Source organism: Rhamphochromis longiceps, linkage group LG3 (assembly GCF_057381845.1).
Source record: "Rhamphochromis longiceps isolate RC_006_pf linkage group LG3, R_longiceps_female_GT1.1, whole genome shotgun sequence".
NCBI classification, from domain to species: Eukaryota; Metazoa; Chordata; class Actinopteri; order Cichliformes; family Cichlidae; genus Rhamphochromis; species Rhamphochromis longiceps.
Window position 1 is genome coordinate 42,226,271 of NC_140559.1, and position 22,830 is coordinate 42,249,100.

The following is a 22,830-nucleotide window of genomic DNA, read 5'->3' on the forward strand; positions in this document are numbered from 1 at the left end:
ATGCTTGGTTATAACCTGGTATAACCAACATAACAGTTGCACTGCACGTTTGTGCAGCGTTCTCCAATACCTGACAATAACAGTGATAACGTCCCTGGGCGGGCTTGAACCACCAACCTTTCGGTTAACAGCTGAACGCGCTAACCGATTGCTTGGTTGGTTATAACATTGTTGGTTATAACATGGTTATAACATGCTTGGTTATAAGATGCTTGGTTATAACATGGTTATAACATGGTTGGTTATGGTTGGTTATAACATGGTTATAACATGGTTGGTTATATAATGGTTATAACATGGTTGGTTATAACATGGTTATAACATGGTTGATTATAACATGTTTATAACACGGTTGTAACATGGTTGATTATAACATGTTTATAACACGGTTGTAACATGGTTGGTTATAACATGCTTGGTTATAACATGGTTATAACATGGTTGTAACATGGTTGGTTATAACATGTTTATAACATGGTTGTAACATGGTTGGTTATAACATGGTTGGTTATAACATGGTTGGTTATAACATGTTTATAACATGGTTGTAACATGGTTGATTATAACATGGTTATAACATGGTTGGTTATAACATGGTTATAACATGGTTGGTTATAAAATGGTTATATGGTTGTTTATAACATGGTTGGTTATAACATGGCAATAACATGGTTGGTTATAACATGGTTATAACATAGTTGGTTATAACATGGTCGGTCATAACATGGTTGGTTAAAACATGGTTTTAACATGCTTGGTTATAACCTGGTATAACCAACATAACAGTTGCACTGCACGTTTGTGCAGCGTTCTCCAATACCTGACAATAACAGTGATAACGCCCCTGGATGGGCTTGAACCACCAACCTTTCGGTTAACAGGCGAAAGCGCTAACTGATTGCACCACAGAGACTGATTGTTTAAAATATGTGACTGGTGGGTAATGAACTTGGCAGTAAGAATGCAGTTGCGGACGAACAACACCACCCGAAAGATGCATATCACCCTTGATAGAACGGTTGACTGCGTTCATCAAATGACCGTCCTGATTATAACTGGTTGATTATAACATGGTTATAACATGCTTGGTTATAACATGCTTGGTTAAAACATGGTATAACAAACATAAGTGTTATACAGTGGGGCAAAAAAGTATTTAGTCAGCCACCGATTGTGCAAGTTCCCCCACCTAAAATGATGACAGAGGTCAGTAATTTGCACCAGAGGTACACTTCAACTGTGAGAGACAGAATGTGAAAAAAAAATCCATGAATCCACATGGTAGGATTTGTAAAGAATTTATTCGTAAATCAGGGTGGAAAATAAGTATTTGGTCAATAACAAAAATACAACTCAATACTTTGTAACATAACCTTTGTTGGCAATAACAGAGGTCAAACGTTTACTATAGGTCTTTACCAGGTTTGCACACACAGTAGCTGGTATTTTGGCCCATTCCTCCATGCAGATCTTCTCGAGAGCAGTGATGTTTTGGGGCTGTCGCCGAGCAACACGGACTTTCAACTCCCGCCACAGATTTTCTATGGGGTTGAGGTCTGCAGACTGGCTAGGCCACTCCAGGACTTTCAAATGCTTCTTACGGAGCCACTCCTTTGTTGCCCGGGCGGTGTGTTTTGGATCATTGTCATGTTGGAAGACCCAGCCTCGTTTCATCTTCAAAGTTTTCACTGATGGAAGGAGGTTTTGGCTCAAAATCTCACGATACATGGCCCCATTCATTCTGTCCTTAACACGGATCAGTCGTCCCGTCCCCTTGGCAGAAAAACAGCCCCATAGCATGATGTTTCAGAGATTCCAGAGATTTTCCTTGTTTGAGGTGACCAAATACTTATTTTCCACCCTAATTTACGAATAAATTATTTACAAATCCTACCATGTGAATTCATGGATTTTTTTTTCACATTCTGTCTCTCACAGTTGAAGTGTACCTCTGGTGCAAATTACTGACCTCTGTCATCATTTTAAGTGGGGCTGACTAAATACTTTTTTGCCCCACTGTAACAGTCGCACTGCACGTTTGTGCAGCATTCTGCATTACCTGGCAATAACAGCGATATCGTCCCTGGGTGGGCTTGAACCACCAACCTTTCGGTTAACAGGCGAACGCGCTAACCGATTGCGCCACAGAGACTGACAACGCGTAACCCACAGGTGTCGAGACTGGACGGGGGACTGGGGGAGGGTGTTCCGGTGTTTTTGGTTGTTAATAGCCGAACGCGCTAACCGATTGCGCCACAGAGATTGACAACGCGTACCCACAGGTGTCGAGACTGGACGGGGGACTGGGGGAGGGTGTTCCGGTCGTTTTGGTTGTGGGGTAAACGATTGTGCAACAGAGACTGAATAAAGCCAAGCAGGGGCGTCGAGAGAGGATCGGGTGGCTGGATGGAGGTGCTCTGGTACTTCCTCTCCATACCGCCTTGATTGTTTAAAATATGTGACTGGTGGGTAATGAACTTGGCAGTAAGTATGCAGTTGCAGACGAACAACACCACCCCAAAGATGCATATCACCCTTGATAAAACGGTTGACTGCGTTCATCAAACGACCAAGTCTAGCATTGAGAGTATTGTGAAACAACACTATCGCATTCTGAGGCAGCAGCTGCACTGCACATTTTTGCAGCGTTCTGCATTACCTGGCAGTAATAGTTATATGGTCCGTGGGTGGCAGTCAGTATGCAGTTGCGGACAAACAACACCAATCCAAATAAGCATATCACCCTTGATAAAACGGTTGACTGCGTTCATCAAACGACAGCGTCTAGCATGGACGCTATTGTGAAACAACACCAGTGCTTTCCGAGGAAGTAGTTGCACTGCACGTTTGTGCAGCGTTCTGCATCACCTGGCAATAATAGTGATATCGTCCCTGGGTGGGCTTGAACCACCAACCTTTCGGTTAACAAGCGAAAGCGCTAACCGATTGCGCCACAACATCCAAATGTTAAGGAGCTGAACAACCTAAACACTTCATCCAATTTAAATGTGCATCCTTTGAAGCAAAAGGTGAGAGGCTTTAATCAAAAGATGTTTCAGTAAACATGTAAATAAATAAAAAAATAATTCTGTTTTAAAGATATACCCAACTATACTTAATTAAAAGGAAAACAAATATCTCCTTGTATGTTATTCAGTCATTTATTCAGCATGATTGTCATGAATATTCTATTTTTACAAAACGGAAAATTTTGCTGCCACATTTATATACTGTAGATATAGTTGGTCAACATACAAGAATGCACCAAATTCTATATAAAAAAAAAGATATATCTTTTTTTTTCTTTTTTCACTACAGGCTTAATCTCCAAAACCACTCATCAAAAATTACACCACTTAGTACAGCAATCAAGTTGGGATGAAGGGAGGGGATAAAGAAAATCAGATAATAAACATGTTGCAGGTATTATAGCCATGACTGTGAACAGCGAAGTGTAGTGTTTGCTTTTTTATGTGTATGCAAACAGTATTTTGATGTTCTGTAACAAAGTAATTTGTTTAATAGACACAGGCTATGATTTATTCATTTATTTTTTGCTATTACCTGGCTAACACTTCATACACAGAAAGAAAATCAAATGTGCTTGCCTAACAATATGATCACTATTTCACACCTACTGTCTTTGTAGAGGAAAATGTACAATCCGGTACCATAGCCTCAAACATTTACAGTGAAACAAACTTGGGAAAATTTAATTCTGGGTCTGTAAACAGTTAAACAGCACCTCAAAGTGTCAGTCCAGATCAAAGTGGTGGCTACAGCGGAGTTTCTAGGAACTCCTGTTCCCTCCTGTAATGACTCGGGTCTTAGTTCAGTATGTGACTCCAGTCTAAGCTGTTGTGGTCTGATCCTTCTGTGAAGTGTTCAGGGCGAGCTGCATGGCCCAAATGCTCAGAGGCCTCATGTAGGCTAGAGAACGATAGATATTCTTCTCACAGTAGGCTTCTGGGGTCTGAAAGGCCATGCCCAGCTTCTCCCACACCGTCCGGTAGCAGCCCTCCGCTGTACGCATACCTTCCTCCTGCATTCCCTGAGGAAAAGGCAAATAGTTGCAGGCTTGAGGTAGTGTTTAATTCAGGATCACAATATCTCCACAACTTTAGAAACACCCACACTGTCAAGTATTATCAAGTCACTTTTAGGGTAGTAAATGTTAATTGTGCAGCTTGTACCTCAGTCACACATGGCTAGAAACTGATGGGCAACCTCTTGTCACTATGTAAATCACCATCTCCTGAGTGGATGGCTATTGGTTGCTGGGTATGGTCACAAAAAGGGCCCTGCAACAAAAACCTAATGATTGCTCTGGCCTCTAGCAGATTTTCACGGTTGCCTGAGAAAGGCACCAACATATCTGAAAACACACACTGAGCAGGAGTGAAACTAAAGCCCCTTTTTCATTAGCACTCACTTGGATCGACTTGGCACAGGTTGCCACAGTTTTAAGGGTTTTCCATTAGGTGATAGTACCTGGTACCAGGTACAAAAATAGTACCTGCTCAGACAGGATTCTAAGCAATCCGAGCAGGTAGAACAACATGACAACATGTGATGTTGTCAGACTCCATGCCACAAAAATCAAAACCACAATTTTTTTAAATGGCTACAAAAATCAACAACAACAACAACACCACTTCCACGGTCCCTCCAGCAATCGCTCTAGTGACTAGCGGTTGCCAGGGGGTTGCCGACCAGTCTTTAGGCCTGTGTAACTGAGACATTTTCATAGAAGACACTTAATTGCCTCTTTGCTGAGATTTAAGTAAAAAGACTGCATTAGAAATCAGGAAACAATCACATGAATCAAAAAGTATTCCATAACATAAACAGGTTTCTGCTTTAACAGAAACCCGTTTATCAATTCCAGTAACTCCTTAGCTTGTTATAAAAGCAAGAAAAAAGCACTTCACGTGTTTTGTTGGGGGAAAAAAGAAAAAAGAAAGAAACAAAAAGAAACAAAAAAAAGAATTTATGTATTTTGTGATCGTCACTATATGATTATTTTATTTTATTAGTTATTTTGAGCTGGTATACACATTCACCTAACAAGCAAAAGATCCCTGGTTTGATCCCAGGAGACGACAAATCCCTTTGGAGGTTGCATCAGGAAGGGCATCCAGCATAAAAATCCAACAAATCAAACGTGTAGGTACATATGATCCCTGCTGACTGAACAACTGTCCAGTGTATCCATGACCCAGAGTGACATTTTGAAAATGCTGCTTTTAAAAAAATGATATAAGAAAAAGAGAAAAGATGAAGATTGATAGATCGATCATACCTCATGGATCATTGTGGCTGCCAGACCGTATACAACTCCAATCCACACTTCATCAGACTGAACACTGGAGCGATCAGGGACTCCTTCAGGGCGCATGCCATTGACTGCCCCCATCTGGCCTCCAGCAAAGCTCATTACATTCAAGTCAAACACAGATTTTAGTGCACTTTGGATCTTTTCTTTTGGAAAGGCCTAAAAGAAGAGAAGAAGCAATGATTAACCCATATAACTTCCTTCAGTAACATTCCTCGAGTAACATACATGTATTCTGGAGTCCCGCAGACAGAAAAGACATGATATTATGTTTTATTTATTTGCAATTGTACTTATTTTTAATTCGTTTTTAGGGAGTTAGTACAGTGCAGGCATTACAATTAAAAAAAGAAACCATTAAAAAAAACCCAACATCTTTTGATAGTTTAAATCAATAATGTAAAGTCAGAGCTGTTGTGGCTTTTCAGCTACAAAATGTGTCAAACTTAGGCCTAGTCATTTAATGTCAAAACCCAAGCGTTCCCTTCAATCTTCCGGACATAAAAAGACATTCCTCCCATAATAGCTTCTCTTCATGGCATCCTGTTAAATTCAGAATGGAATTTAAAATATTAAGATTAAAAAAAAAAATCTTGAATAGAAAACTGAAAGTTGATTCTATTCATCTAAATGTAGAGTTTTTAGTGGGAGAAATCACTAGGATGAGTGATGAAATATTTCATCGTGAGCCTGGTTCTGTTGGAGGTTTCGTCCTGTTAAATGGGAGTTTTTCCTTCCCACTGTTACCACAGAGATTCGTTTGATTGTTGGGGGTTTCTCCAGTATAAAGTGGCTTGGAAATGAAGTTTGAACATTTTTAAACTCTGAATGAGCTTTACTTTAACAACAGTTTCCAGCAAGGTGTGATTTTTCCAGAAGGATTAGGAAAGATTTCCTCCACTCTGGTGTACATGTTTCAATTTAGCTCCTCCCACATTAAGCTTGCAAAAGTCTAGAGCACAAAACAACAATAAAATAATAAACACATTTTTACAAGCACCGCTCTTGAACTGAACACTAATGCTAGCTCAATAAAAGACTTGCCTGAAATTCTCCGTCTCCCAGCCCAGATGCTCTCAGGAACCAGTGGCCAGCACACTGGTCCGACATGACACTGTTAGAAAGATCTCTCCCACTGCTGTCATAGTTGTAGTATTTGCCTGTGTTTGATGGGATGAGAAACAAAAAGGGAAGTCACTTTAGGTCTTCAAGCAGTCCACTGTCAAACATTATTTAAAAATAGCTAAAGACAGATGTGACATCTTTGAATACCAGCCACACATTACTTTTTATTACCAGCCTAAGAATAAGCATTTGTTTGTGCATTTTATCATCATCACTGACCAAAACATAAGAATTACATTTTAAGTCAGGACTACATTGTTTGGACTCACCGTTCCACAGTAGTTTCTCAAAAGCAGCACTGCCTCTGTCCAACAGGTCTTTGTAGTGACGGTACAACTCCTCGCTGTCCAACAGTCTGGCCATTTTACACATCACACAGAGCGATGCCACCCACATACCACCACAGTAGGCACTAAAAATACAAATTAAAAAAAATTATACTGGAGTCAATATTTTTTTACTAATATTACTTCTTTGTTAGATGCAAACTACTTTGGACCACATAAAAGAAAAATCTGGTTATCAAGTCTGATTCAGTACTTAGATTTACCCAAAACCTTTGCATGTAAAGCCAAAATATGTGTCTCTAAATTTTATTCTCACTATATTTGATTAAAAGCCAAATTATTACGAATATGCTTAAATTACTGATGGTATACAAGAGAAACCTGGTCTGAGTAGTCTCAATTTCTGTTGCAACATTCAGATGGCAGGCTCTGAATTTGGTGTAAAAAGCATGGAAGGCAGGCATCCTCTATGTATCATATTTATTTTATTGCAGAACAAACCATTTCCTGGGCTTCAATCAGATTGTTGAGCTATATAAAATTTGGAGCACAATTGATTCTGGAGATATGTCCAAATGTGCAGTTCTTTATTGAAATAGCTGGGAAGTCCCAGGAGTTGCCCTGCGGGCAGCCCTGTGGAAGCACTGCTTTCAAGATCACCCTTTGGTAAAGGTATTACCCCTAAGATCTACCATTTAATGCAAGATCAGATAGCTGACCCTCTTTCCAACGTTAAAGGTTGCTAGGCCCAAGATCTGGCAGTGGACATTTCTCCAGCTGAATGGGAGTCATGTCTTCATAATATTATTACCATGTATAAGGAGATAGGCAGCAGATTCATCCAGTTAAAGATAATCCACAGGTGGTATTGAACACTGCAACAGTTGCACAAATGAACCTTGATTCCTATGGACAATTGCTGGAGATGTGATGGCCAGAGTGCCTTGATTCTACATATTCTATGGAGCTATCCAGCACTTTGGGACTGGTGGGAAAATATCCTGGAGGTCATTTTCAGTGTTCTGAAAAGAACATTTCGCGTCTCACCAAAACTTTCCATGGTTAGTATAACCATAGAACATTCTGACTGCGACTTCTCCCCCCATATAAAAAAAGCATCATCCTGCCTCTTACCAAGGCTAAACGGGTCTTGCTAAGACCAGGAAAGACCAGGAAAAGTGCCCCCTTCCTTTGAAGAATGGTTAATGACGTTGGTTAAACATACTACGAAAAAGTGACTCATGGTCTGTTAGACAAACTTTATCAGTATAACTGTATTTGGTCTCCTTTCACCAGCTGGCTTTCTGAAACTTGAGGTACAGAATGAAATACAAGTTTGATAAATGTTGATTTTCTTGTTTTGTTTACATCTAAAGTTTAAAATAAAAATGTTGAAACAAACAAACACAAAAAATCAGCATGGAAGGATAGCTCCATCTTGCCTTGTATCAACAGTTCAGGTTGCTGGTGGTGTACCCAATTAAGTGTTTGGCCAGTATAAATTTCAAAATTACTACTCCTGAATTCATCTTGCAAAACAAAACAAAAATCAACAACTTTCAAGATTTAAAAAAAATGGACTAGTACATCTGATGTGTGTTTAGTACTTTGCCTACTTTCTTTCAGTGTCATCTTGAAGCACAAAATTAGCAAGTGAAAAATAAAAACAACCTTATTTTCCAGCTCAAATGAAGCCAGTTCAGATCTGTGAGGAGCTTCTGCATCGCAGGTCATCCCTGACCCCCAGTTTTCAAGTACAAAGACACATCATTGATGTGATACACATGTGCAATAATGCTATTATGCAGCAATAGGCCTGGGCTGCTGTGTTCTTACTTGTGTATAAAGACATTCTGTCTGTTTATACATCACTCAGCATTTAATCATTAGTTATTATTAATCTCTGACTGTCTTCCACAGTGTGTCTTTTGTCTCGTCTCCCTCCTCTCATTGCTAACTGCTTACAGCAGATGGCTGCCCTCCCTGAGCCTGGTTCTTATGGAGATTTCTTCCTGTTAAAAGATTTTTTGCCTCCCCTTTTCATTTGTCACCAAGTGGTTGCTCAAAGTGGGTCATCTGCTCATTGGTTGTTTCTCTCTATTACTGCATGGTCTTTACCTTAAAATATTCAACATTTTGAGGTGCCTGTTTTTGTGATTTGGCATTAAGTAATAAAAATAAAACTGAATTGACATGACTTTAATTGTCCAACTCTCACCTTGGTCCAGTCACTATCCAGCCATCATAGGTCTGGTCAGCATATCCAGAGTTCTCTATTAGGCCATCTCCATCCAGGTCAAATTTCAACTCGGACTCCATCACTGCCTAATAGATAAACAAAAAATTTTAATATACATCCACCTTTGTATGCGATGTCTAAAATGAATTATCCTTCGCAGTCAGTGTAATTAAGAATATGTCACCAGTTATACCTGGCAGATGGGCCACATGTCCTGGAGGTATTGCCTGTCCTGGGTAAGATGAAAGTCCCTGTATACCTGCAGGACAAACTTCAGGTTCAGGTCCTTCCAGTGTGCGGTGTCATGAATGAGGTAGGCATTCACCCTCACCCAGGGCTCGTCATCTAAAGAAAAAAAGTTTCAAGAAACGATAATAGAAAGTGTCAGGAAGATGATTTTAATTCTGCTAAGGGCTGAACTGAAAAATAACTGCCTAAAAGGTACTCCAGTCATCAATCTTTTATTTATTTTTTTAACAAGAGCACTCAAAGACTGCAACTCCCCGCAAAGGGCAAGGAAGGGGTATACTAAAACTCTGGTATTTAAGATTATTTTAATACAATACAACAATATCATCCGGTTACAACATGACTGTGACATCGTCGGGTGTCATATTTAATAAATAAAGTGTGTTGCACAGCTCTCTACATTCCATTTCATAGACATGCTGCTTCCAACAGGCCTTTGTTGGAAATAAAATGTAAGTAAGGTTTTTGCTTTTGTCATACCTGGGTCTCCGATGTCATGAGGCACCACATTTTTGGTTTTGATGGGAGAATAAAGTCCGCTCATTAGGTGGAGTCTCTCCGTGAGGTCTTGCTGAACCACACTGCCAGCTGAGAAGAGGGTAATGCTGTAAAACTAGGTCTTAGGATGGCTCTTTATGAAACACACAAGCTTAAGACCACAGATAAAAATGCACACTACACTCACCAATGTCGTACTGCAAACTCAAGGCAAGTTTGGGCCACAGCATGATAAGTGCAAAAGAGGCGTAGAAGTGCACATCATATGTGTTGTACATTCTGTACTCCTGACCTGGAAAACAGGTAATGTGTGGTCAAAGCACAAGCTTATATACATACACACACACACACACACACACACACACACAAAATAGCCCAGACTGTGAGAGTAACATAAAACTGGAAATGTTTTGTTTAACAAAAAAACAAATGCTAAACTGTAACACTTTTATGTTAGTATGCACTTAATTAATTGTTACCATCTACATGTCACAGTTGAAGGATATGAGTTTCATTTTTCATAACTTCCCTGCACCCCTTTTCTTGCCTACCTTCTAGGTAAGCGAAACGTCCATACTCCTTGATGACAGTGGGTTGAGCTGGCAGACCTCCGTCCTCGCTACGTATGCCGCCACTGATGTCAACATCCTCCATTATCTCCGTCCACACGGTCCCACCATCCGCCACAAAGTATAACTCGTTAAACAGTGCTGACTTATACCAGGAAGGTAGAGAACTGCAGCGCATGAGAGACATAGAAAGTAAAAAAGTGCTTAGCTACTGAGGTTCTGAACTAATATACCACATTTATTTAATATTAGCTGTAGATGTTTCTGACCTGCAAAGCTTTCAGTGCTATAAAATCTAATTTTAGATAAAGCTAGTTAAATATAGAGCTCAACAAAATAAAATACACTATGACAAAACAAAGAGCCCAATAAGGAAGAAATTGTACTCAATAAATTCAATGAAGCAAATTAAAACACCACAAATGGCTTTCTAAATATACTACAAGAAGCAAACTCTGCCATTAAACTGTATCTGTCCACAGTGCAATAACGGGCAATAAAGCACCTGTCCTGCAGTATGGGTCTCTGCCACTCCTCAATGCTTTTCTCCCACTGCTTGTAGTGTGTTAGGGCATAATGGCTGAGTGTGGGGGATGCATCTCCTGTGGTCCCAAAGTAACGAGTGTATCTCCTGCAAACAATAAAAAAAACCTAAAAAAAAACCAAGTTTCAAAATCCTACACACTCATCAAGACAATCAGTGTGTGTGTGTGTGTGTGTGTGTGTGTGTGTGTGTGTGTGTGTGTGTGTGTGTGTGTGTGTGTGTGTATTTATTAGGGCTGGGCCATATCATACCGTTCACGGTAATACCGGTATAATGTTGGGCAACGATGAGAAAATGAAATATGGCGATAGAATATGGGTAGAACGCGCATGCGCAGTGCCTTTGTTTTCATACGCACATGGCGGCGACGCAGAATGAGAAGAGCGAAAGCCGGTCGTTGAATGAAACGGATGAACCAGAATTGGTTTGTAAAAATGCTGCAACTTCAGTGGTGTGGAACTGGTTTAGCTTTCGTCCGTCAGATACACAACAAAGCACTATTTTTGGTAGAGCATGCTAGCGGGCCGTCGTTATTACCGTGTTTTTTGGAAAATACGGCACACTTTAAATCAATCCTTTGATTTTTCTGAAAATCGACAGTGCCCCTTACCTTATAATCCCGTGTGCTTTATGTATGAATTCTGGTTGTGTTTAATGACCTCGAAACGATTTTATGTACACGGCGCTCGAAAATCTGTCAAACGTTTCAGTACGACTTTGCTAAGCTACGAACCCGCACCACTTGATGGATTGTCGGAGCGTTACAGCCATCGTAGGCAGGAGCCTTGCAGAGTGATACGTACTGTGCTTCAACATAATATTACCGTATTGTTTTTAAGTTTTGTGGATATTATACATGGTTATGCTGAGGACATGTTGGCCAATTCCCACTGGAAATGCCTTTTGGTTAAACTGTCAGTAAGGAATTTGCATTTTAAAATTTTTATATAACTTTAATGCACATAAAAAACAGCTGCTTGTTTAAGTGAAAATACGTTGATTTTTTTTTTTTTGCACAAATAAAGTTGTGGAGTTGTAAAGTACTTTGTCTAGTGTCAATTATATCGTCAGTTATATCGTTATCGCAAATTTTCAAATGTATATCGTGATAAATATTTTTGGTCATATCGCCCTGCTCTAATATATATGAATGTATATTTTGTTGCCCATCACCTTCAGAGATGCTTTTTTGCTGTAGTTATAATAAATAAGCAAAATTCAAACAAGCTGTTTTACATTTAGCAACAGCAAAGACTCACAACACAGGAAACACGCTAAAAAGATAAAGTGCTTCTTTACAAAGTAGCCCATAGTTGAAAAATGCAGTATTAAGCCTTCCAGCACATTTTGGTGACATTTTTGTCTTTTATAAAAGCAACATACTGTCTGTGTATTTCCTTTTTGTGTTTGAGCTACCTCATGTGCTCCTTCTCCCGAGACCCAAAGGTAATTTTGGGCATGTCCCAGGCCAAGCAGAACTCCAGTGAGTTATGGCCCTGAGCTGGCACCGAGCAGCCCACAGCTACTGCCGCAGCTACCTTTTCTCCTTTAACTGTTGGTGGACTGGATCCTGCAGAGGGAAGACAGACAAGAGGTTAATGACTTGTTGTAAACTCTAATATTTCAGAGATGACTTTAGAGAGAACGAAAATAAAATAATATAATTTGTTTTCAGTGTCTTAAAGTAATTTTGTGTTTTTTTAAAGAGAGAAAAGTAAAGAAATGACAGCAAGTGTGAGAAAAGATATGAAACTAATCCAGGGTTGTACTTGGAGGACTGGAATGTGGCTTTAGAAGACCATTTGTCCTACAACCATACATGCCAACCCTCCCGATTTTTCCGGGAGAATCACCAATTTCAGTAACCCTCCTGAAAATCTCCTAGAGCCACCGTTCTCCCAAATTTCTCCTGATTTTCCACCCGGAGAACAAAAATGAAAAAAATGAAAAACCGTATCCCAGAATTCATTCATTCATTCATCCCAGCCAATTCCAGTTTCCAACAATGGCGGAAGCTACTTAGTTTTAATATTACTATTATTTGTTCCTGAGTAAATCGGTTTGGCTGAGATTAAAGTTATTAGATTAGATTAAATAAATCTTTATTAATCCCTCAGGAGGGTTCCTCCGGGTTTTCACACAGCTGAATAAACGTCAAACAGAAAACTGATTAAACAGAAGTGTAAGATAGTCGAGAATTTACGTCAGCGTCCGGTTATATTTAGATAGCAAGGAGCAGACAGCAGAGTTTCACTCCACCAAGAGAGCTCATGACGTAATTCTAAAGGCGAGATCGTCACAGTCACTCACTACTGGCCTACCCGGCTTTCGGAGGACCCGGCCCACTTAGACCACAAAGGCCGGGTCCACAGGTGGATGCAGCCTCTGAATTTGGACAGCCCCAGCTGGGGGACAGTAGGCTAATAACGGTGACATTTAACTTACTTTAAAAAAAATTTGTATATGTGTATGCATATGTATATGTATGCCCCTCCCCCTCTTTTTTGAATGTCTCCCTAATTCTGAGGTCTCAAGGTTGGCAAGTATGCCTGCAAAGATGACTCACAATTTAATAAATAACTATAATCAAATAAAATTTGATTCACACACTACTGTTTTCTTTCATTCCACATCTTTTTAAGCTACTTTAAATATGGTTACACTAAAATCTATAAAACATTTTGTGTTCTCTTCTACTAATTTTAATGCCACAGTGGGGATTTATTTAGCATTAATCTTGTTTCATTCTACTTTTTAGACATCCGTCTCCTCTCTGCACAGTATATTTTTCTAAGTGTTGACCTGTAGGAGAGTCCAGCCGTCCATCATCGATGAGGTCGTTCCACAGACTGAAGCAGGGTCCCTTTGGACTGAACGCTGTCTGGTGGCTGATCTCCCTGTCAGACTGGTAACGTGCACACAAACACACTCTTGTTGGCAAATCTAAAGATTAATACTCATTAATACCAACAGATTACATTTCCAAACAACAGAGACTATTGTTAAAAGTCCAGAGTTCATTCCCAGGGAAATACTTGTACGCCTAGTTAGCACAAAAACCTTCTTACAGCTGCTAAAAATCATACCTGCTCTCGGGCTGCGATGCACAGAGTGTAAGGGTTCACTGCAGTACAGTGATGAAGTAGGACCCCAGACACCGCCTCCCCCTCCTTCTCCAGGTGAAATGGTTCATTCCAGTGTCCGCCACACTTGTCGTCCTTTTGTCCTGATCCGTTGACCATGGTAAACATAATCGAGACATCAAGATCGTACTCGTTCTTGTTCTCTATGTCCCACACCAATACTGCAACTGGGAGACTTGAGTCCTGAGAGGATGTAGATGTAGATGATGAGTTAACCTTAACCTTAACACATCAGTATTATTCCTTATTAGAACATATAATCTGCTAATGAACATCCTGTTCATCCGTCTTTTTATGCGTGGTTTCACTGTGCAGCACCTGTGATCATCCCTGTTTGTTTTTTTATAAATACCGTGGTGTGGTATGGTGTAGTTCAGCAGTCCCCAAGCTTTTTTGTGCCACGGACCGGTTTAATGTCAGACAATATTTTCACGGACGGGCCTTTAAGGTGTCGCAGTTAAATACAACAAAATAAAATGATACGACCAAGATAAAAACTGTATTTTGTAAATATAATAATAAGCACAAATTCACTGTGTAATTGTGTAACTTTATTAGCAGCGTCCTCCTGAAACACGCCAACAACACTGAGAGTAACATCCTCTTCTCTGAGCCTTAATGCTCTCTGGTCGCTATGGTATCGTGTAAATATTTATTTCAAAATAAGACACACAACTACAACACAGGAAAGACCGAGGGAAACAGAGTTAACGGTAAAAACTCTGAAAACCATAAATTTCCCACCCGAGCCTCAAGTCTCACGGCCCAGTACCAAACAACTCACGGACCGGTACCGGCCCGTGGCCCGGGGGTTGGGGACCGCTGGTGTACTTGATTTGTTGGGTAATAGTGGACTTTTTTTTAAGCACTTTAACGGCAGTTTACCAGCTTTTTACCTTGTAAAAATTACAAATTGAGTGCAATAAAGGAGGGAGTTCAACTGTAGGTTACCTGATAATCATGAGGGATGACTGGGGAAATCTGTCTGCAGGTCAGGGTGACGTTCTGTCCTGGCAGGTCGTAAACCGTCCAGGCGCGAGGATACAAGGCGTGATAGAAGGCGTACTCCCCGCAGTAGCCCCAGTTCCAGCCTTGTAATGTAGGTGGACGCTCTACAGATAACACCTGCTGGTAAACAGTTTTTCCTTCACGACGCAAACACACAGTGAACTGTGAACACAGAAAAATGAGAAGAGGGACATGTTGACAGATAATCGTTTTATGGTATGTCTTTGGAGACAAAACATTTGCACAGTCATTACAAAAAAAAAAAAACTCAGTTTGTTCAGTGTTGTAGGCATTAGCCAGAGATGCCCAAATGTAAGCTATTAGTAAAGTCTTGATGAGAAGCTTTTAAAACCTGGAGCAAATACACCAAACCTTTTAAGCATTTTTAAAATCAGGTTTGACTGATTCTACGAGTGCAGTTTGTTTCCCAGTGACCACTGAAGTTACAGCTCAAATATTTTTCTCATGTCATCTAAGCAAGGAAGTGCTTACTTTGTCTGCCTTGTCATTCTACATTGTGATATTTCTCAAGGCGAAAGTGCTCCCAGCTGCCATTTGCACACTGAGATGAAGACAACAATAGTGCTCGTGACAATAAAAACACGTGTGCGGGTTGTTCCAGTACCGTGGAGTCACACCCTCTCTCAAAACATTCTAGCTCAATGTAGTTACTGCATGAGAAAATGGATTGTACAGCTTTTTATGTTTTTATGATATCTACACCAGCTGATAAGCAGGTACTTATTTGTAAACTGAGACTCTGCCAGCAATAGGAGGAAATTATTTTCTGACTTCCAAAGAAACAAAAATGCATTGTAATCCAATTTGTTTTTGTTTTTTCAGTTCATTACAGAATTCATCCTGTCATGTCAGCCACTGTAATCACCTGATTGGGTATGACTGTTTTGTAGTGGTACATCCCAGGATTAAGTTGCCATCTGCAGAACTCCCCCCTCCAACCTCTTGTGATGGTACCTCCTCCAATGCCGCCAAGTGGAGCACCTGTAAATCAGAGAACAGAGTCAACATTGCAAAAACTGCATAATCCTAAGCAGCATGACAGGAAAGTCTACAAACACACTGGTCGCTCTCCGTGAGGTTGCAAAGTATTTCCTACTGTGAGACTTCAACAGGTTCTCAATGATCTCAATTTGTTTGCACACTATTGATCATGATTATATTTAAAGTAAACAGAACTGTGTTTTATGTTAAGATTTATCATAAAAAAGTTGCAAAAAAAATTTGAGCCTCAGTCTGTAAAAACACTCACCGTAGATTTGGCGTAAGGGTTGGGCACCAAACATATCAATGAACGGAGCCTTCTTTTCCACCTGCGTCTTCTTGTACCAAAACTTTAGATACCTGGATGAACACAAGCAACAGGAATATCTAGAAATACTGAGACACTGATCTGGTTTTGTTGAAGAGCATTGATTGGGAATGCTTTAACAATCAGAGATTTAGAAAATTACCAGGTCAGTCACATGAGCACGCCTTTTCTCCTTGCTCGTTTGTTTTTGTGTTAAAGGCACCTTTTCAGCCAAAGCTGAATCAAACAATTTGCACACACCAGCATGCTGTGAGAAAAAAAGAGAGTTGTGCAACTGCTTAACGGAAGTGCCTGCAAAGATAGTCGAAGTGACAGGTCTGCTTTGATCTTGGTCACGTTAACAGTTGGATTCTAGCATGTGTAAATGTGTGGGTGGGCCCCGCACTTCCTTTCAAGCAAGAATACATTGTCAAATAATTAGGCCACGTTACAAAAGAATTCAAACTGCTTTCAGAGCCTGAGAGTTGAGTCATTAATCTGTTTGCACTCTGATCTAAGATCTATAGCACAAGACTGTTTGTTTAGCACGAGCCTTCGTTACATTTAACATACATTTACAGCTAAGACATCTTTATTTACGGTCTCTAGCTTTTAGCTCATTTTCTTAATGCACAGTGGGTTTTTATGCTTTTATTTTAAAAGTCAAGACTTTTGAGCCTCGAGTGTTCTTGAAGGGTCTTTGAAGAGCTTTGGGGAAATGACCATGATAAATCTGCAGCAAGCTGACGGGTTGCTGAACAAAACCAGTGACTCTGTGATCAACTCTGTACACGCTGCAATTTGTTACATTTTATTGGCTTCTCTATTTGGATGCCTGAGCACAGAACCCTCTCTGAGGGGAAGACAGCAATCAGCAAAGCAGCACCCTGGCTGAGTCTTTTATGTTGTTTGAGATATAGGCATCTGCAGTGGCAGTCATCAAAGAATACCTTTTTAAGCCAAGGTGGTGAGCCGCAGAGACCCCGATGATGGGATGTCACACAAGTTGCAAATATGAGTTTTTTAGCACAAAAGACCACCTCAGTTCTTTGTCATAAAGGTTAATGTTTTACATCGTTATGATGTCAGTTTAGGTGGTCTTTAATATAGGAAGTTGTTCATTTAAAATCATTTTCCACAGTGTGTGTCTTTTCTTCTATCTCCCTCCCCTCAGCCCAAATGGTCGCAGCAAATGACTGCCCCGCTGAGCCCATTCCATTTCAATTCCATTTTATTTATACAAAGCTAAATCACAGCAACAGTTGCCTCAACAGGCGAGTTATACTTTAAGGTAAAGACTACGATAACAAAAAAACCCAAAAAAAATCATATGAACTCCTATGAGCAAGTACTTTGGCAACAGGACTGTTTTGAAAACACGGACTGGAGCGTGTTCGAACATCAGGACCTTGAAGAGCACACAACATCAGTGCTCTCATATATTAACTTCTGTGTCAACAGTGTCACTGTGGACAAACGTCTCCGGGTGTATTCCAACCAGAAACCCTGGATGACTAAAGAGGTCCAGGTCCTGCTGAAGCAACGTGACACCGCTTTTAGATCCGGTGATGGTATGCAGTACAGTGCAGCCAGATCTGAGTTGAAAAGAGGCATCAGAGAGGCCAAGGCAGCGTACAAGAGAAGGATCGAAGACCACTTCAGCACCAAAAACTCACGACAGGTATGGCAGGGAGTTCAGCACTTAACCAACTACAAACCTGGCAATACCACGTTGACTGAGGGTAACGCGGAGCTTGCGGAGGAGCTGAACCACTTCTTCGCACGCTTTGAGGTGAAGGGACCAGAGGCAGCAGCAGCAAAAACATCGGACAGCAGCAGCAGCCCAAGCCTCATAGTGCAGGAATATGAGGTGAGGCGCACACTGAGGGCAGTAAACCCCAGGAAGGCCGCCGGACCAGATGGGGTAACCGCAAAGGTCCTAAAAGAGTGTGCAGACCATCTGGCTGGGGTCATCACTAAGATCTTCAACACTTCACTGTCCCAGTCCTGCATCCCGCCGTGCCTAAAGTCAGCCACAATTGTCCCACTGCCAAAGCGTACTAACATTAGCAGCCTCAACGACTACCGACCAGTTGCTCTAACACCTGTTATAATGAAGTGCTTCGAGAAACTGGTCCGACGTCACATCATGTCCTGCTTGCCACCCACACTTGACCCGCTCCAGTTTGTATACAGAGCTAACAGATCAACTGAAGATGCCATTGCTACAACGCTCCACACCACCATCTCTCACCTGGAAGTGCAGGGCCGTTACGCCAGGCTGCTCTTTGGTGACTTTAGCTCTGCTTTCAATACGATACTCCCGGACAGACTAATAGTTAAACTGCTGGAAATTGGACTTCCTTCCACCACCTGCCGCTGGATCAGAGACTTCCTCTCAGACCGTGTACAGAGAGTTAGAGTGGGGCCTCATCTTTCCTCAGCCCTCAGCCTCAACACCGGCTCTCCACAAGGCTGTGTACTGAGTCCCCTACTGTACACTCTGTACACACATGACTGTGTTAGTTCCCACCCAGACAACACAGTCATCAAGTTTGCAGATGATACCACCGTGGTGGGGCTCATCTCAGGGGGAGATGAGACGGCATACAGAGCTGAAGTTCAGAGGCTGTCAGATTGGTGTGCAGATAACAACCTGGACCTCAATACCACCAAGACAAAAGAACTGGTAGTTGACTTCAGAAGGAGGAAGTCCGAGCTGCAGCCTGTCAGCATCAACGGGGAGTGCGTGGAAAGGGTCTCCAGTTTCAGGTTTCTGGGTGTGCACATAGACACAGACCTCCAATGGAGCTCTAACACCTCTGCGGTCTTAAAGAAGGCCCAACAGCGTCTCCACTTTCTGAGAATCCTCAGAAAAATGGACCTGAAGAAGGAGCTGCTGACCGTCTTCTACCGCTGCTCCATTGAAAGTGTGCTGACATATTGCATCGGTGTGTGGTTCTCCAGCTGCACCACAGCACACAGAAAGGCGCTCCAGAGGGTCATCAACATGGCCCAAAAAATCATTGGACATCCTCGTCCCTCCCTGAAGGACCTGTACAGCACTCGCTGTCTCAAGAGGGCACGCAGCATCCTACGGGACTGCACACACCCAGGACACGGGGTGTTTAAGCTGCTGCCGTCTGGCAGGAGGTTCAGGCTGCTGAGGTCCCGAACAAATAGACTCAAGGACAGCTTTTACAACAGGGCAATAGCCCTGATCAATGTAAATAGCTGACCTGACTGGATACCTCCCTGGACTTTTTTAGGGGGAGGTAACAATGTTTAAAACAATAACAATAATATTTATATTTATAACAAGGTGCAATAATAATTAATGTGCAATAATAACAGTGTGCAATACACATACACTTATTCTTCTTTTTTATACTAAGTTAATATACTGTGTTGTGTTGTTTGTTGCGTTGTGATGTGTCATATCGTGTCGTGTTGTGTTATATGTAGTGCCGACGTAGGACAGTTTTTCCAATTTCATTGTACTACTGTACTATGTATGACTGTGCAATGACAATAAAGAGTTATCTTATCTTATCTTATCTAACAGTGGGGAGAAAAAACTCTTTTCTTTATCAGGGAGAAACCTCGGGCAGAGCCAGGCTCAGGGAGGGGCAACCATCTGCGGTTATTGTTTGCAGTCAGGTGAGCTATATGAATACATTTTTAATTGAATTACAAACAACACTTGTGCAGCATTAAAATAGGAAACAGACCAGAATTATTGTTAAGGTTTCAGCCACAGAGAGCTTTCTACTTGCTGTGAGGAAGATCCTGTGCAACAGCAGAACTGCTGTGCATGACAGTGTAGTTCCAAACAATAACTTCAGAGCAGAGTTCAAACCAGAGGTAGAACAATGGTCTATCAATACAGCTCCAGTCAGGGTGAAAAGGATTTGTTAAACAATGTTATTTGAAGCTACAGCAGGGTAGGCCATTGTCAGGATTTTGTTATTCTGTACAAAAGCAAACAATGGCCAGACTCTGGTGCAGATCTATGAATGCAGACCAGTCTGTGAACCTCAACCTAAGCTGTGTGAGCTCAAACGGGCATCTTTTCCACAGTGAGTCTGAAAAACAGTCCACTGTGTCACACAGTGTGCCAATTAAGTTGTAGGGAAACTAGCTAGCTTTTCTTTTCTTTCCCAAGTCAAGGAGCAGTCCTAATGACTGGTGAGCCTCGCAGAGTCACTCTGACAGACACATACTCCTTCGTCAAGGCACGTTGTCAGGATTTAAACAGTACCACAGCTGGCTGTACAGTCCACTAAAGCTGCAGAATGTACTACTTTGCATCTCAGATATCAGCAGGTTTCAGAAAAAACAGTCACTACAGGCGTTGAAGGCCAGGCTGGATATTTCTCTCTAGGTGGAGGCAACATTAAGAGCATTAAGATCATGTTTGTGGGATGGTGAATGCTTAACCTCGCTCGCTGCCTTTATTGCTACAGAGGTTTTAAAGTCAAAGAGCCATAAATGACATGCACTTTGAACTTGGCACTGACCTGGAACCAGAGTTGACAGACCATAGGAAAAGAGGTTTAACTACTATATTTATTAACACAGGAAACCCTTAGAACATTTTGCATTACTGCTGAACTTGTATGTATTGCAACAAAAAAGTTCAACTGTGATCCTAAATAAGATTTTTGTGAGCATCATTTGGGATTTTGCTCCAGAGTAAACTAAACTGATGGGCTGGGAGCACTGCAGAAGAAACTAAAAAAAATGGACTCCTGCAGCTGGCCGGCTTGATGCTTAATTTTCAGAGAAGCACCAGTAACATTTTCAGGTCAACACTGCACTTGCAGGCTTGCGCTCAGGTGTGATCTGAGAAACGTGACACTATAGTCTGATGCCTCCCATGGCTCTCCACCATGTTAACATGAATATTGTAAAGTGAATAATAAAAAGGCTGGCTGCATTGAGGTGTAACATGAAGCAGGCAGGGTGTGCTGAGAAAAAGATCTAACCTGACTCCAAGGCCGATATGCCCCCAGATGTTGGCCAGAGAGACGTCTTTTGCTTGAAAGGGCTTTCTCTTCTCCTTGAACTCGTGCGCCAGACAGATACGCCAACCTTCCTTGGGCACATTGTATCCCATTTCCTTGGAGACATACCTGCTCATGAGGTCTGCTGTGGATTTCTCACTCCACTCTGAAGTCATTTTGCAGACTTTTAAACAATGACAATGAAACTTCAGGTCTTGAAACACTTACAAGCAGGGAGTTGCCAACAACTATTGTAGCCAGAGCCAGCTTACAGTGCCCTCACCACGGACCAAAACCACTAATGTGGTAGTCAGTCACAGGTTTCAGGAGTAATAAAAGCGCCGGTGTCATTCCAGTGGGTTAAACCTGTTCTCCACTGATAAGCTCTTAAGGCTTGCTCAATGAATGAATCCAAATTTAAGTTGGAAGTTCCTGTGCCATTCTTTAGTTGTAGCATTCATCCAGTGTTTTCATATCCTCATGGGCGTCTTGATGCAACCCCCCACCCTTTGATTTCTGTTTTGGTCGACCCCCTCCCCACCCACTCCTCAGCACTGAGTCCGGATGTGGATATGCAGCTGTCAGCACAGACGGATGGGTGGATGGATAGCTGACGGCGAAATACCAGCAGAATTTTTTAGCCGGAACACCTAAGAACAGAACAAAAAGCAATGGTTAAAATGCGGCAATCACATTTACACTGTGCACATTCAGGGGGCCAACATCAAGTAACAGCCGGTTAGCTGCAACGCCGAAAACACACAATATAATCGCACCTTAAACGCTTCTAAGAGCAAGAGACGCATAAAAATGAGTTTGAAAATGCCAGAGGGACAGCGTTATCCATATCCAGACTCGAGCGGATCTCAGTGAAGTGCCTGTAGCTTCTGCTAGCTCGGCGCCCAGTATGCAAAACCTTTTTGCCTGTCATAGATATCGAGAAACCTTTGCCCCTTTCGTTGTCTATCAGGCATCAATATTCTCAAGCCACGTTCTGATAGCGCCCCTTTTTATAAACTCGATAGCGCCAAGCTTCAATCAGAGCACTAACTTTTTATTAGATCTAATAGAGGAAGCGTTAACTGTTACGATTACACGGAGTAATAAATAGCAGTTAATAATGCCTGACAAAGCTGACTCTGGGTATAGTAGGAACGAGAATGCAAGCCAAAAAAAAAAAAGCCTCCGGTGGAGACCATACCATTTAGACGGAAAAGGGGGAGTGGAGTCATTCTGGTCTTCAACTATTCATTTAAGTTCTACTTGACACTGTATGCATGGTATAATATGAATATGAAATTCAACAGAATATTCAAAATTTTTGTCTGTTATAATTTAAAACTTTCAACATAAATTCTACAAATCAAAGATTCTTTGTAATCACTGAGTTTACCCCTTCCGTATATGTTACCATAGCAACGTCACACACTCGCTTACTATATTTTTTAATATATCCAAATTTTAAATAACGTATTATTTTAAAGGTAATCTTAAAATATCATACGAAAGGAAAATATC

General features: G+C 41.3%; 1 protein-coding gene across 1 annotated transcript; it reads right to left on the reverse strand.

Moving 5' to 3' along the window:
• Positions 1 to 3,153: 3,153 nt before the first annotated feature.
• Positions 3,154 to 22,447, reverse strand: gba2 (glucosidase, beta (bile acid) 2). The gene is made up of 18 exons (XM_085398359.1): positions 22,089 to 22,447; positions 21,295 to 21,962; positions 16,268 to 16,359; positions 15,884 to 15,999; positions 14,941 to 15,159; positions 13,933 to 14,172; positions 13,649 to 13,751; positions 12,263 to 12,416; positions 10,808 to 10,933; positions 10,285 to 10,469; positions 9,921 to 10,025; positions 9,716 to 9,823; positions 9,180 to 9,331; positions 8,966 to 9,072; positions 6,730 to 6,872; positions 6,380 to 6,495; positions 5,303 to 5,494; positions 3,154 to 4,051 (listed from the first exon to the last, which is right to left on the reverse strand). Exons 2-18 carry the CDS (start codon positions 21,486 to 21,488, stop codon positions 3,851 to 3,853), a joined length of 2,553 nt encoding a protein of 850 aa, XP_085254485.1. The 5' UTR covers positions 21,489 to 21,962; positions 22,089 to 22,447; the 3' UTR covers positions 3,154 to 3,850.
• Positions 22,448 to 22,830: the final 383 nt, after the last annotated feature.

Bases quoted from the DNA above. Each gene is read 5' to 3' on its own strand.
- gba2 (XM_085398359.1), bottom strand. From the start codon at position 21,488: ATGACTTCAGAGTGGAGTGAGAAATCCACAGCAGACCTCATGAGCAGG. The intron at 10,470-10,807 runs GTGCTTTATTGC...CATGCGCTGCAG, and splicing joins AGACCCATACTGCAGGACAG to TTCTCTACCTTCCTGGTATA. The intron at 6,496-6,729 runs GTGAGTCCAAAC...CATCAAACACAG, and splicing joins TGAGAAACTACTGTGGAACG to GCAAATACTACAACTATGAC.